This window comes from Schistocerca piceifrons, chromosome 2 (genome assembly GCF_021461385.2).
Source record: "Schistocerca piceifrons isolate TAMUIC-IGC-003096 chromosome 2, iqSchPice1.1, whole genome shotgun sequence".
NCBI lineage: Eukaryota > Metazoa > Arthropoda > Insecta > Orthoptera > Acrididae > Schistocerca > Schistocerca piceifrons.
This window is the reverse complement of record NC_060139.1, coordinates 252,835,169-252,848,725: the sequence shown is the minus strand read 5'-3', so window position 1 is coordinate 252,848,725 and position 13,557 is coordinate 252,835,169. Positions and strand designations below refer to the sequence as shown.

General features: G+C 37.9%; 1 protein-coding gene across 1 annotated transcript in view; it reads right to left on the bottom strand.

Moving 5' to 3' along the window:
- LOC124777139 (exostosin-3) overlaps positions 1 to 13,557 on the bottom strand; it is a 150,544-nt gene that overhangs the window by 36,298 nt on the left and 100,689 nt on the right. The window contains exons 9-10 of the mRNA XM_047252433.1: positions 11,632 to 11,762; positions 5,638 to 5,763 (exon numbers count right to left, since the gene is read on the bottom strand). Coding sequence (XP_047108389.1) covers positions 5,638 to 5,763; positions 11,632 to 11,762 — 257 coding nt within the window. The remainder of the gene's footprint in view (positions 1 to 5,637; positions 5,764 to 11,631; positions 11,763 to 13,557) is intronic.

Genomic DNA, 13,557 nt, shown 5'->3' with positions numbered 1-13,557 from the left:
TGCACTGGAATGACTGAGCCATGTCCTTCATCAAGGCTTTGATTATTTATAATCATGCCCTGAAATGAGAGACATCCTACCCAAGATACTTTAAATCCCTCCCAAAGTGGTGTTCCACCGCCCACCCAACCTCTACAACATCCTAGTCCATCCCTATGCCCTCCCACCCCCAATCCCCTGCCACAGGGATCATACCCCTGTGGAAGACCCAGGTGCAATGCTTGCCCAACCCATCCACCCAGCACCAACTACACCAGTTCTGTCACAGGCTTATCCTACCCCATCAGAGGTCATGCCACCTGTGGAAGCAGCCATGTTATATACCAGCTCTGCTGCAGTCACTGTACAGTGTTTTACATTGGTTTGAAAACCAACCAGCTGTCAACTAGAATGAATGGCCACTGCCAAACTGTTGCCGAAACAAGGTGGACCACCCAATGGCGCAACAAGCAACAGAGCACAACATGTGAGATTTCAATGGCTGTTTCACAACCCGTGACATCTTGATCCTCCCCACAAACACCAAATTTCCTGAGCTGCGTAGATGGGAGTTATCATTACAGCACATCCTTCACTCCAACATTCTTCCCTCAATCAATAGTGTGTGTGTGTGTGTGTGTGTGTGTGTGTGTGTGTGTGTGTGTGTGTGTGTGTGTGTGGTTTACTTTTGACAAAGGCCTTGTTGGCCAAAAGCTCATTTTGTGACAGTCTTTTTGTTGTGCCTATCAGCGACTCAGCATCTGCATCCTGATTTTTCCATTGGTCTATTTGACAGAGGCAGCCACATAGGCTGAACTGAATAATTCAATGAGAGACTTTGGTCTTTTTAGAATTTATGAAAACTATTATGGTACATGTTAAATAAAAAGAAAGCCTTTGTTCCTGAACATCTTTCTTGTGGTACATGAAGAGAAAAGAAGGGAGCTTCTCATATTTTCACATAGAATTTGACCTAATTTTTCATAGTAGCAATGCAGGATTGTTAGATAAATTTAACATACAGTTTGATGTGAATGAGTGGAGATTTTTCATTGATTTGTCAAAAAAAAAAATCTCAAAGCAGTGTTTCTCCATTATAACAACAAGTATGTGTCAATATCTGCATGTAATACTGTGAATATGAAAAAATGTAATAACTTAGCTTTCATTTGTGCAAAACTAAAATACTGTGATCACATATATGACTATGTGCTGAAAAGTAATGGCGCTATATGTAAGTTGAAGATGAAGGTGGGGAGAAAAGAAAGGGATTACTGATGTCAGCTGCATTAGGCTCAAATGGCTCCAAGCACTATGGGACTCAGCAGCTGCATTGGGAAATGTCTGGAAGAGAAGAGGGGGAAAAACCAGATACAACACATTCATATAATCATAGAAAAGTAATGCCTCCAAATTTTTTTGTGAAAACTCTTAAATCTTTTTAAATAAAACAAATGTTATGAACATTTTACATCTTTATTCTTCATGTCTACATATTTATTTCTCAACTTAGCTATCCTGGCAATGAACATGTTTCTCTCATCAAAAGGCCAGTTCATTGATATTGTCACGATGTACTGTCTGACTTTGTTGAAGGTGCCACAACCTCACTTCTGCATGTACGACTTCATCACTATCAAAGTGAAATCCTTGAAGGCTTTCTTTAAGTTTTGGAAAGAGATGAAAATCGAATCAATTGTTGCATATGTCACAGTACTCATGTGTCGGCTAGCATTGTCATGAGGAAGGACAGGGTGCTCCATGTACGAACAAACTTTTTGAATTCATGCTTCCAGTTTTTTGAGGGATTCCAGCATGATGCTTCTCACACACTGACATAGTTACATTACATGCTACAATTTTGAGTTGTCTTGCAGCAGAGGGTTGCAACTTGCATCAGCAAAGCGGGAAAGTCAACTGAGTAATATGCACAGCATGCAATACCTCAACCAATACTGAAAACAGATTGAAACATTCACAGGCATTACTTTTCAGCACAACCTTGTAGTTCATATGTTGCAATCTGAAAGTTGTTTGCTTATTTCCTGAACAGAGTTTACACAAAAGACCACTAGTTTTTACGTGAATGGGACAACCACGATAGAGGTTTAAACAGGAATGGCATTCCTGACTGAATAGAGCTACACCTACATACATCCTCCGCAAGCCACCGTATGAAAAGAACATCGCCTTCCTTCCAAGGACTCCCATTTGAGTTCCCAAAGCATCTCCGCAACACTTGCACTTTACTCAAATCTAGCAGACTATCTCTGAACTGCTTTGATGTCTTCCTTTAATCTGACCCGTTGAGGATCCCAAACACTAGAGCAGTGCTCAAGACTACGTTGCACCAGGGTCCTATATATGGTCTCCTTTACAGATGAACCACAATTTTCTAAAATTATCCCAATAATCTGAAGTAGACCATTTGCCTTCCCTGCTACAATCCTCACATGCCTATTCCATTTACTTACTTTGTTACTTTATGCCCAGATATTTAAATGACGTGACTGTATTAAGCAGGATACTACTAATGTTGTATCCCAACATTACAGGTTTGTTTTTCCTACTCACCCACATTAATTTACATTTTTCTACATTTCGTGCCAGATGCCATCATCACGCCAACTAGAAATTTCATCCAAGCCATCTTGCATCGTCCCACAGTCACTCATCTTTGACACCTTCCCATACACCACAGCATCATCAGAAAATGACCACAGATTGCTGCCCACACTGTCCACTACACCATTTATGTACACAGAAAATAACAGTGGTCTTATCACGCTTTCCTGGGGCACTCCTGACGATACTCTAGTGTCTGATGAACGCTCGTCATTGGGAACAACATACTGGGTTCTATAACTTAATAAGACTTCAAGCCAATTACATATCTGGGAACCTATTCCATATCCTTGTACCTTCATCAGCAGTCAGCATTGGAGTACCATGTCAAATGTTTTTCGGATATCTAGGAATATGGAATCTGCCTGTTACCCTTCATCCATAGTAAGCAGTATATCATGTGAGAACAGAGTGAGCTGTGTTTCACACAAGCGACACTTTCTAAAACCTTGTTAATTCATGGGTATAAGCTTTTCAGTCTCTAGGAAATTTATTACATTTCAATTCAGAATGTGTTCTAGAATTCTGCAGCAATCTGATGTTAAGGATATTGGTTCTTTTACACTTCTTACAGGAGTCAACTGCATCTTTTTCCAGTATTTGGGACTTTGCACTGGGTGAGAGATTCACGATTATGCAAGATAAGTAAGGGGCCAATGCCGCAGACTACTCTTTGTAAAAAGTACTAGATTACTGAGAACCTGGAAGCAATAATACAGTTCACAAAAATTTGATAGACTCGAGGACAGTCCACCTGCAGAGGATAATTTAGTCACTGTTTAAACATTTGGTTTAAAAACCATGAAAGAGCAATGTATACATGAAAGAGATGTAAGAACACTGGAAGATTTCAAATTAATTACAAAATGTTAAGACACAGATCTCAAAACCAGATTTTAAACTGTAGGACTTTTCCAAGAACAGATGAGGACTCTGACCATAATCTACTCATTATGAAAGACAGGTTAAAACTGCATAAATTGCACATAAGTAGTAATTTAAGGAGATGGGACGTGGATAAATTGAAGAACCGCTGTTTTTAAAAGTTACAGAGGGAGCATCAGGCAATGTTGAACTGAAACCAGGCACAAAAAAAAAAGTGTGTGAAATCTTATGGGACTTAATTGCTAATGTCATCAGTCCCTAAGCTTACACACTACTTGACCTAAAACATCCTAAGGACAAACACACACACCCATGCCCAAGGGAGGACTCGAACCTCCACCGGGACCACCCGCACAGGAAGAACAAGGAAGAATTAAGAAGAGAGGGGAAGGCAAAAGGCAGAAAGTATATTTAGAAAGGTTATACAAGGGAACTGGAAATGAGCACAATATTACAAAAAGTGAAGAGGAAGTACATAAAGCTGAGGTGGGGGGAGGGGAGAGGGGCGGGGGAGAATCTGGCAGAGCACTGAAAGACCTAAATGGAAACGATGCACCTGGAGTAGATGACATTCCCTTAGAATTACTGACATTCTTGGGAGAGTCAGGCATGACAAAACTCTTCCACCTGACATGCACAATACACGAGATGGGCAAAATAGCCTTACACTTCAAGCAGTGAACTACATGTGGGCATCTAAGAGTTCTTATTGTATTAATGGATTCAGTATTGTGTTACTTATTTCTCCTGAATATATTTTGTAGGACCATGGCTTTGTGCTGTATGCACTTTATTACTGACACTCACAAATAATGCGGTACACATAACCATCTGAAATTGGTAAAGAAATTAAATTTCTTTTATCCAACTGGCTGCTTATTACTTCATTATAGAATGTAGTAAGTACTTCAATTTCCGAAGAAGGTAGGTATGAATATTACTGAACCATCAGTTTAACAAGTCATGGTCGTGAAATATTGACACTAATTATTTACAGAAGAATGGAAAAACTGGTAGAAGTTGACCTCAGGGAAAGATCAATTTGGGTTTACACGTGCGGCAATCTTGGCCCTATGACTTATTTTAGAAGAAAGGTTAAGGGAAGGCAAACCTACATTTATTGCTTTTGCAGATTTGGAGGCAGCTTTTGCAACGTCAACTGGAATGCACTCTTTGAAATTCTGAAGGTAGCAGGGGTAAAACACAGAGAGCAAAAGGTTATACACAACTTGCACAGACACCACAACAGTTACAAGAGTCAAAGGATGTGAAAGGGGAGCAATAGTTGAGGAGGGAGTGAGACAGTATTGTACCCTATCCCTGATATTCAGTCTCTACAATGAGCAAGAGTCAACGAACATGAGGATAAATTTGGAATGGGAATTGAAGCTCAGTGAGAAGAAATAACAACAGTGTGGTTTGCCAGTAACAATTGTAATTTTGTCAGAGACGCCAAAAGACTTGAAAGATCAGTTGGACTGAATAGACAGTGTCTTGAAATGAGGATAGAAGATGAACATCAACAGAAGTAAAACAAAGGGAACTGAACATAATCAAATCAAATCATTTGAGAGAATTAGTGAAACATGCATGTAGGCATGACATCCACTCTGTAATCAAGAAATGGATAAACCCAACCATTATTGATGTTTTAATTGAATAAAACAAAACATTCATCACCACAAAAAATCTATTTCAATAGATTTATACAACAGTACTAGTTTTAAAAAATTATTGATGCAGCAGCTACTGGTACCATGCACAAATGGAATATTTGAGCTGTTTTATTTCTGAAGTATCATTATACTGAAGAGATGAGATGATTTGGTATATTTACATAACTCAAACCTCTTCAAGAAAGACACAATGTTGAGTCATAATTACATCCATGTAGTTGCATTTATGAAAATGCTTTTAGAAGGCAACATACTGTTCTGTACTAGGATGGACAATAATGCACACCTGATTTACTGTTGCACTCCTGTCACATGTGTTAGAAAGTACTGAACAACAGTAAAATCAAATAAAACATGTACGAACACCACAATACTGAACATAACACAATCAGGACAGTATACATAAATACAGTGTGGTCTAATAAGTAACATCATTACCTAAGAACGAGTAATAAATTTATCATCAACGTACATGAACAGGAACACCAATATCAGGCCAGCGTAAGTCTTCCAATGGAGGCTTTGGAGAATTCCAAACAACCACCACCTTATGAAGATATGGTAAGCCATAAAGTCTACTGAGGGAGTTGATAAGCACCTGAAATGTAAATACTTTGTTTAATCATAGTAATTTCAAAATACAAGAAATGTGTTAAAAAAAGTTAAAGCAACAATACCAGTAAGACATGCTCTAACATGAAACCATACACACAGAGGGGGAGGAGGGAGTGAAAATATGGAAAATAAACCAACACTTGTGTTTAAATCAACACAACAGAGATTTTCTACGAGAAAACTATTTCGACCTGAGCTAATGCTGGCAGATCTTTCTTGCTCGGTTCAAAGTGAGTAACATTACTGTTTGCATGATATAAACTGATTCCTGTAAACAAATTGTAGTATGTCTATTCAGCCACCATCTGAATTCTTTGTGGCAAGATGGAGCTTGTATTCTTGATTAGTAAGCTTGTGTCATCAGCCATCATTAAGGTTTATAATCACCTTTTAAGGGCCCAGTAATAATACTTGGGAGACCCACATATTATGTTCTTCCATTCTGAGGTTACTTTCATTCCTGAGACACAGTCTTGACAACTTAACACTCTGCCTTCTGTTATAAATATAAGAGTCCATCCATGCAAGAGGGATGCCATTAATGCCATAATATTTTAGTATGGCACATAGAATTTCAAGTGCTTGTCTCAAAAGAGAAGGAACATATGGCATTTCATTAGCAATATGCACAAATATGCTTTTAGGATTAAATTTCTGCACTACACCAAATAATATAAGGAATTACTTCAGATTTTATGATACAAAGAGTTGAACTTCAAGATGAATAAAGAGACTCTCAGAAGTATATTCTATTTACAAGATTTGGTTGTATGACATGCCTTATTAAACAAAACTGATCAACTGTTAGCAGCAAAACACATTTGGAAAGAGAGAATGAGACTCAGATGTTTATGAAAAAATTTAATAATTAGAAACTACTGTGATAGTGATTCATTTAAAGGAAAAGTATGTAAGGGGTATGTCAAATGAAAGTGTTGAGTAGTGGTTAATGATTACTAGACATTTAGCACAGTACAGTTCTTCACTTCTTAGAATACCACAGCTATGTCTGTCTCTTTCTTGCTTGTGAATACACAAGTGCGGTCACTGAACCTTTCTACTTTTATTTAATTATTAACAAACTGAAATGTTAATTAACAAATACTGAATCATAATGTTTTATGAAATTATATTTCATATTTGATGTTTTGCATTTTGTACCAAATTTTAATAAAGTGTAAATACCAGTACTCTTATTTTCATGCAATTGGTAATTAAAAATAAAAATATTTTATTTTTATTAAAAAATTATGATTCTATATTTGTTTATAATTAAATACAAGAAAGAAGCTTCCTATTACTGAGAATCAAAACAAAGACATCACAATTACAATATTTGTACGCTACACATTCAGCTACCAGTGACTTAATATGATCGAAACATTTTATATTTATGAGTGCTTTGAAATCTTCTAATCTTTCACACAGATTTTTTTTTTTTTTTCAAAGTCATTTTAAAGTTGTCTCACATTGCTTTAAAAAACACAGTCAGGCAGTGACCTTCAAATGCTATAAAACATGGAGAAAACAGAAAAAGGCCAGTCCGTGAGATGTATTTAAAAGTGTGAAGACTGCAGGAACATTGTGCAGCACCTGCTCGCAGCTAGAAAACAAAGGCTGTCCTACAAGTACACTAAGAAGTTAGTACGGCAGAAAAAGCACAGACTGTAGGTACATACAGTTGTTTCTTCAGGGGTCACCATGCAGACAGAACTTGCACTGTGGCAGGCTGTTGATGTAACCCAACGTCATGGCCATTTAATTCAGCCTGTTACAACTAAATCTACACCTCTGCATTCATCTGAACCATTGTGGTGCTTGGAATTACGTTCACACCAATCACTTAAATGCTACTGAAAAACGAAGATACAAAAAGAAATTCCTTATGCTTATAACAGGGGACATTCTATTTCACTTTTCCTTATCAACTGTCAAACCATAAGTGTTTTTCTAGACATATTTACAGCCTCCAAATCTCAGAGCCTAGGGCCCATTTGTTTCTATTTCTTATTACTTTGGGTCAAGAAATTTCAGACCTTTAGGGTCAAACACAGGTTACTGGAGTAGCAAAAGGAGTTTAATAACATTAGATGGTGTACAGGATGGTTATTATAAATATGTCAAATGAACAAAGACAAAGTAGAGGTAAAATTACTAGAGAGGAATTGAACAGGGCCGAATTCAGATGTTGGTTTTATTACAAACTATAAAATTACATACAGTATTAGAGGATCGAAGGAATTTCAGACATAATAGTAAGATCTGTTTGAGTAATCAGTCTTTTGACTGGTTTGATGCTGCCTGCCACGAATTCCTCTCCTGTGACAACCACTTCATCTCAGAAAAGCACTCACAACCTACTTGCTGGATGTATTTCAATCTCTGTTTTCCTCTACAGTTTTTACACTCTACAGCTCCCTCTAGTACCATTGGAAATGGAAATGTCGTGTGGCTAGGGCCTCCCGTCGGGTAGACCGTTCGCTTGGTGCAGGTCTTTCGATTTGATGCCATTTCGGCGACCTGCGCGTCGATGGGGATGAAATGATGATGATTAGGACAACACAACACCCAGTCCCTGAGCGGAGAAAATTTCCGACCCAGCCGGGAATCGAACCCGGGCCCTTAGGATTGACAGTCTGTCACGCTGACCACTCAGCTACCGGGGTGGACTCTAGTACCATTGAAATTATCCCATGATGTGTTAACAGATGTCCTAAAATCCTGTCCCTTCTTCCTGTCAATGTTCCCTGTATACTCCTTTCCTCACCAATTCTCTGGAGAACTTCCTCATTCCTTACCTTATCAGTACACCTAATTTTCAACATTCTTCTGTAGCAACACACCTCAAATGCTTCGACTCTCTTCTTTTCCGGTTTTCTCACAGTCCACGTTTCACTACCATACATTGCTGTGCTACAGATGTATATTCTCTGAAATTTCTTCCTAAAATTAAGGATTATGTGTGATACTAGTATACCCCTCTTGGCCAGGAATGCCATTTTTGCTAGAGATAATCTGCTTTTGATGTCCTCCTTGCTTCACCCATCATGGATTATTTTGCTGCCCAAGTAGCAGAATTCCTTAACTTCATGTACTTCGTGATCACCAATCCTGATTTTATGCTTTTCATTGTTGTCATTTCTGTTAATTCTCATTACCTTCATCTTTCTTTGATTTACTCTCAATCCATATTCTGTACTCATTAGGCCATTCATTCCATTCAGCACATCCTGTAATTCTTCTTCATTTTCATTGAAGACAGAAACATCATAAGTGAATCTTATCACTGATATTCTTTCAACCTGAATTTTAATTCCACTCTTGAACCTTTCTTTTATTTCCACCATTGCTTCTCCGATGTATAGACTGAGCAGTAGGAGTGAAAGATTACATTGTCATACATCCTTTTTTAATCCGAGCACTTTGTTCTTGGTTCTTCACTCTTATTGCTCCATCTTGGCTCCTGTACATATCATATACTACCTGTGTTTCCCTATACTTATCCCTGTTTTCATCAGAATTTCGAACACCTTACACCATTTGACACGGTCAAACTTTTTTACAGGTCGACAAATCCTATGAACCTATCCCGACTTTTCTTTAGTCTTGCTTCCATTATCAACCTCAGTGTCAGAATTGTTTCCCTGGTGCCTTTACCTTTCATAAAACCAAACTGATCATCATCTGACATGCCCTCAATTTTCATTCAAGTAAATGCACCCTTATGCTCACATTCTGCCTCTACAAAGACTAACAGAAACTGATAAAAGACAGTAATCACTACTAAAATATGCCTGCCATTCAGCAGGTAGGCTGCGGACTAACTGCTGAATTGCAATCTTGGCACTGTGAACTGTGCAGCAAGTACAACTTAGGCGCACAGCTCTGACTGCTAGTGAAGTTTTCATTCTTTTTTGTGTGCCCTGCAGCGACTCAACCCTTTTATGAGAGTGATTTGATAAGCAAGAAAAAATGTTTGTTTAATAAACAACTGATCTTACTTTTCAACACAGTCTTGTTTGAAGGAAATACAATTGCTCTAGTGATGCTCCAGCTTTTTCATCCCATCGGAAAAATACGTCCTGTCAAACTCTGCAAAATACTTGCTGACTGATTATCACTTCCTCACTTGATGAAAATTTCTTCCTAGTAAGCCATAGTTTCAAGTTAGGGAATAGAAAGAAGTCACATGGGGCTAAGTCTGGCAGATAGGGTGGATAAAGAACCAATTCAAAACTCAATTTACACACTTTCACCTTCATTATCACTGATGTGTGTGATGGTTCATTATCCTGGCAAAAGAGCACCCTTCTGCATGGCAACCTTGGTCTTTTTTCAGCCAATGCAAGCTTCAAACAATCAAACAATGAAGCATAATACAGTCCAGTTATGGTTCTGCCTTTTTCCAAGTTATCGACGAGGATTACTCCCTCAGAATCCCAAAAGGCAGTGATCCTCACCTTACCTGCTGACAAAATTGTCTTTGCCTTCTTCAGTGCACTTTCACAGGCCTTTGCACATCATTTTGATTGCTATTTAAACTCTGCTGTGTAATGATGGATCCAGGTTTCATCAAGTCAAATTGGCACAAAAGTCTTGCGGATTGCAGTTAAACATTGCCAGACATTGTGTCAAATGTTGTGCTGGATGTACTTTTTGTTGACTGAGCAATCACGACACCCACTTCGCACACAGCTTTTTCACAGCAAATTCTCCACGCAGGATATTACGCACTCACTCAGTTGAGATGCCTACAGTCTCAGCAATATCAATTTTTATTCAGTGGTCTTGCATTACTGTATCATGGATTTTGTTCATAGAGTCCTTTGTGGTTATCTCAACTGGATGCATAAGTGTGCTTCATCTTCGGTGCTTGTCTGACCACATTTAAGTTCATTAATCCGCAAGTAAATGGTCATCAATGATGGTGCAGAGTCTGTGTGAACTTCATCCAATTCTGTTTTGATTTGTGCAGTAGTCAAACCCTTCGAATTAAATTGTTTAGTAACAGCACAAAACTTGGTTTTCTCCATTTTCAGTCACAGTCGACCCACTGACCAACTTGGACAGCTTTAAAAATGAAGCATACACTGTACATTGTTGAAATTCTTTATACATTCTTGTAATAATAAAGCTTACCAACCATGACAGAGCAACAACAATGGTCTATTCTTTTATGGACATTTAGCAGACTTATCAAATCACTCTCGTGCTATTTTGTGAGTAGTCTTCTTTACTTCTCAATTAGTTACATTCTACCACAATTTTCCTTAACATATTTAGAAATGGAATTGAGCACATCTTATCAAACAATGAAGAAATTGTACAGGAGGTGACAGTACTAAACCACTTTGGAATTTCAAGTAATCGCAGGCTCAACAGAAGTGGAATATAAATAGGTACAGAGCTGGGAAGAATGGGGTAAGATAATAGACTAACTTAACCAAGCTCAGCATCTTCAAAAATGAAGATTCAACATAGGCGAAAGAACAATTATTGAATGAAAGTACTTATGCAGTGCCAGTTGTGTAGTTTATCCCCTGTAGCACTCTCCTCATAGTCTTCAGTTAGTTTCTTCCTATTGCACATGTTAGCATCTCCTTTCTTCTTATCATACCATTCCGTTGAAATCACAAGAAGGGATGCTAAATGTTCATATACGCACTATCTTTGAATATTTCCACATATTCAAGAAACTGTTTGCCAACTGCACAACTGATCATTATAGGTAATGGTGAATTACAAATAAGTATGACTGAAGCAAACTTATACACATCTGTCAGACACAGGATGAGATTAAGCAAACTTACACACATCTTTCAGACACAGTATGAGATTCATATGTACTTACCTGTTCCCTTTCATATGTCAGCATCACAATTGTAAACTGCTCTCTTGGTACATTTCCACCTAAGCTTTCAGAGAATTCTTTTCCTGCACCTCCAACTCCCTTACCAATAGGACGGAAGCCAACACCAGATCCTGTATAAAAGAAAGTACACTTATTTTTTCTGCCTACCATCCTTAATAATAATAATAATAATAATAATAATAATAATAATAACTATCATCATCATCATCATCATCATCATTTTAAACTTCATTTGTCATCTACGAGGCTCGCAACCATTCAAAAATGGCACACAGTGAATTGTGGAAGGTTAAAAATTAATTTAATGACACATTTTAGTACATCATCATCAGGCACAGAATGAAGAACAAAAACAAACCTCATAAAAGTGGGCACACAAGATACTGAAAATATAGCTCTCATATATATGGAGCCAGTTGCTTCTGGTTTTGTGTGGCTTGTTCCCATGCTTCATTCTATGTCTGATGATGATGCATCCAAATGTTTCAAAAAAATAATTTGTGACCAAGAACTTCCACAGTTCATTTTGAGCCATCTTCATTGGTCTCTGACAAAATGATAAGTGGAGATATTTTATATCTGTAGTGAAACCACCCGATGTTACTGTAGATGGCAATGGCGCCACTACACAGATGGTATTTGTCATCATCAGAAGCATAATAAGCCAGTCCAGGTCTGGCCTGAGTCAGGGTGGTGTGATACACCAAGTGCGTGGTGAGGGTGCTATCAGTGCAGCTTTGGTGTTTATAGTGTGGACTATTTGTCATCTGCAGAACTTCAATATAGCATGGACTAGCCTTTACTTGGGAATAGAGATTTCAGATAGCTTCCACTCCTCTGGAAGCTTTCACATAGTCAAATTAATTGAGGAGAGATCCTCTAGTTTCAAGCATAACTATGGAGGAACAACAACAACCACTAATGAAAACTACACAGGATTATCAGCAGCTGACAACAGCTATATTACGGGCAGTGCAAGCATTAGCAAATAGCAAATATAGCAAGAATATCTTCCATTCCACCAATGTTTACGGCCAATTCAGAGAACAACATGAGGAGTGGAAAACTTATCACCAATGACTGAAATTATATTTTTTGGCTTGTCAAATTTCCAACTGTGAAAGACAATAGGCCATTTTCTTATCAGGCAACCCCAAACTATAACATGTAATTGAAATTGTACATCTCGGAAATGTTTACAAGAAACTTTAAAAACAGGTGCGGCCATGCGCACCCATCTTATTGCAATGTTAGGAGCAGTTGTGGATGAGCCAGGTGTGTTTTGACAGCTGAGGAGGCTGTTGGCCAAGCAGGCAGGGTCCAGTAACTGCATTAGTCTCATGCTGTCATCAATAGATGGAGACACTCTTTTAGGCAATGAATGGAAGATGCTCTGATTACTGAATTTTAGACTGCAAGTCAGATAGACAATGGTTCAGACATCACTGTCCGAAAAACCCAGCCGTTCGTGTGTAACGAGGAAGGGTAACTGAAGTAGCTGACTCAAATAGTCAGAAAAGATATCAAGTAAGACTGAATCTATTAAAAACTGAATCCGACTTGTGATAGAGAAGCCAGTAACATGGTTACAAAGACAAAATTAGGAAGAGTATATGGGTGAAACATGTCCTTGTTACTAAGCATAGTTTTTAAGTTAGTCAATGTTAAATATTTTCTGTATATAATGATCTTTAACAATTAATATCTCAATAATGCCTTAGGCAATTCATACAAGCACAACATCTATGGAGCACTATCTAAATGTCATAGTAGATTTTTTGTAAATATCATCTATTTTGAATTACAAGCCATAATGTACATTCTGCACATAAAACCTGAACTTTCAAACAAATAAAGATATGTGATATTGAAAGAAGTAGCAGCAGCACTACTAAGTAGACATAA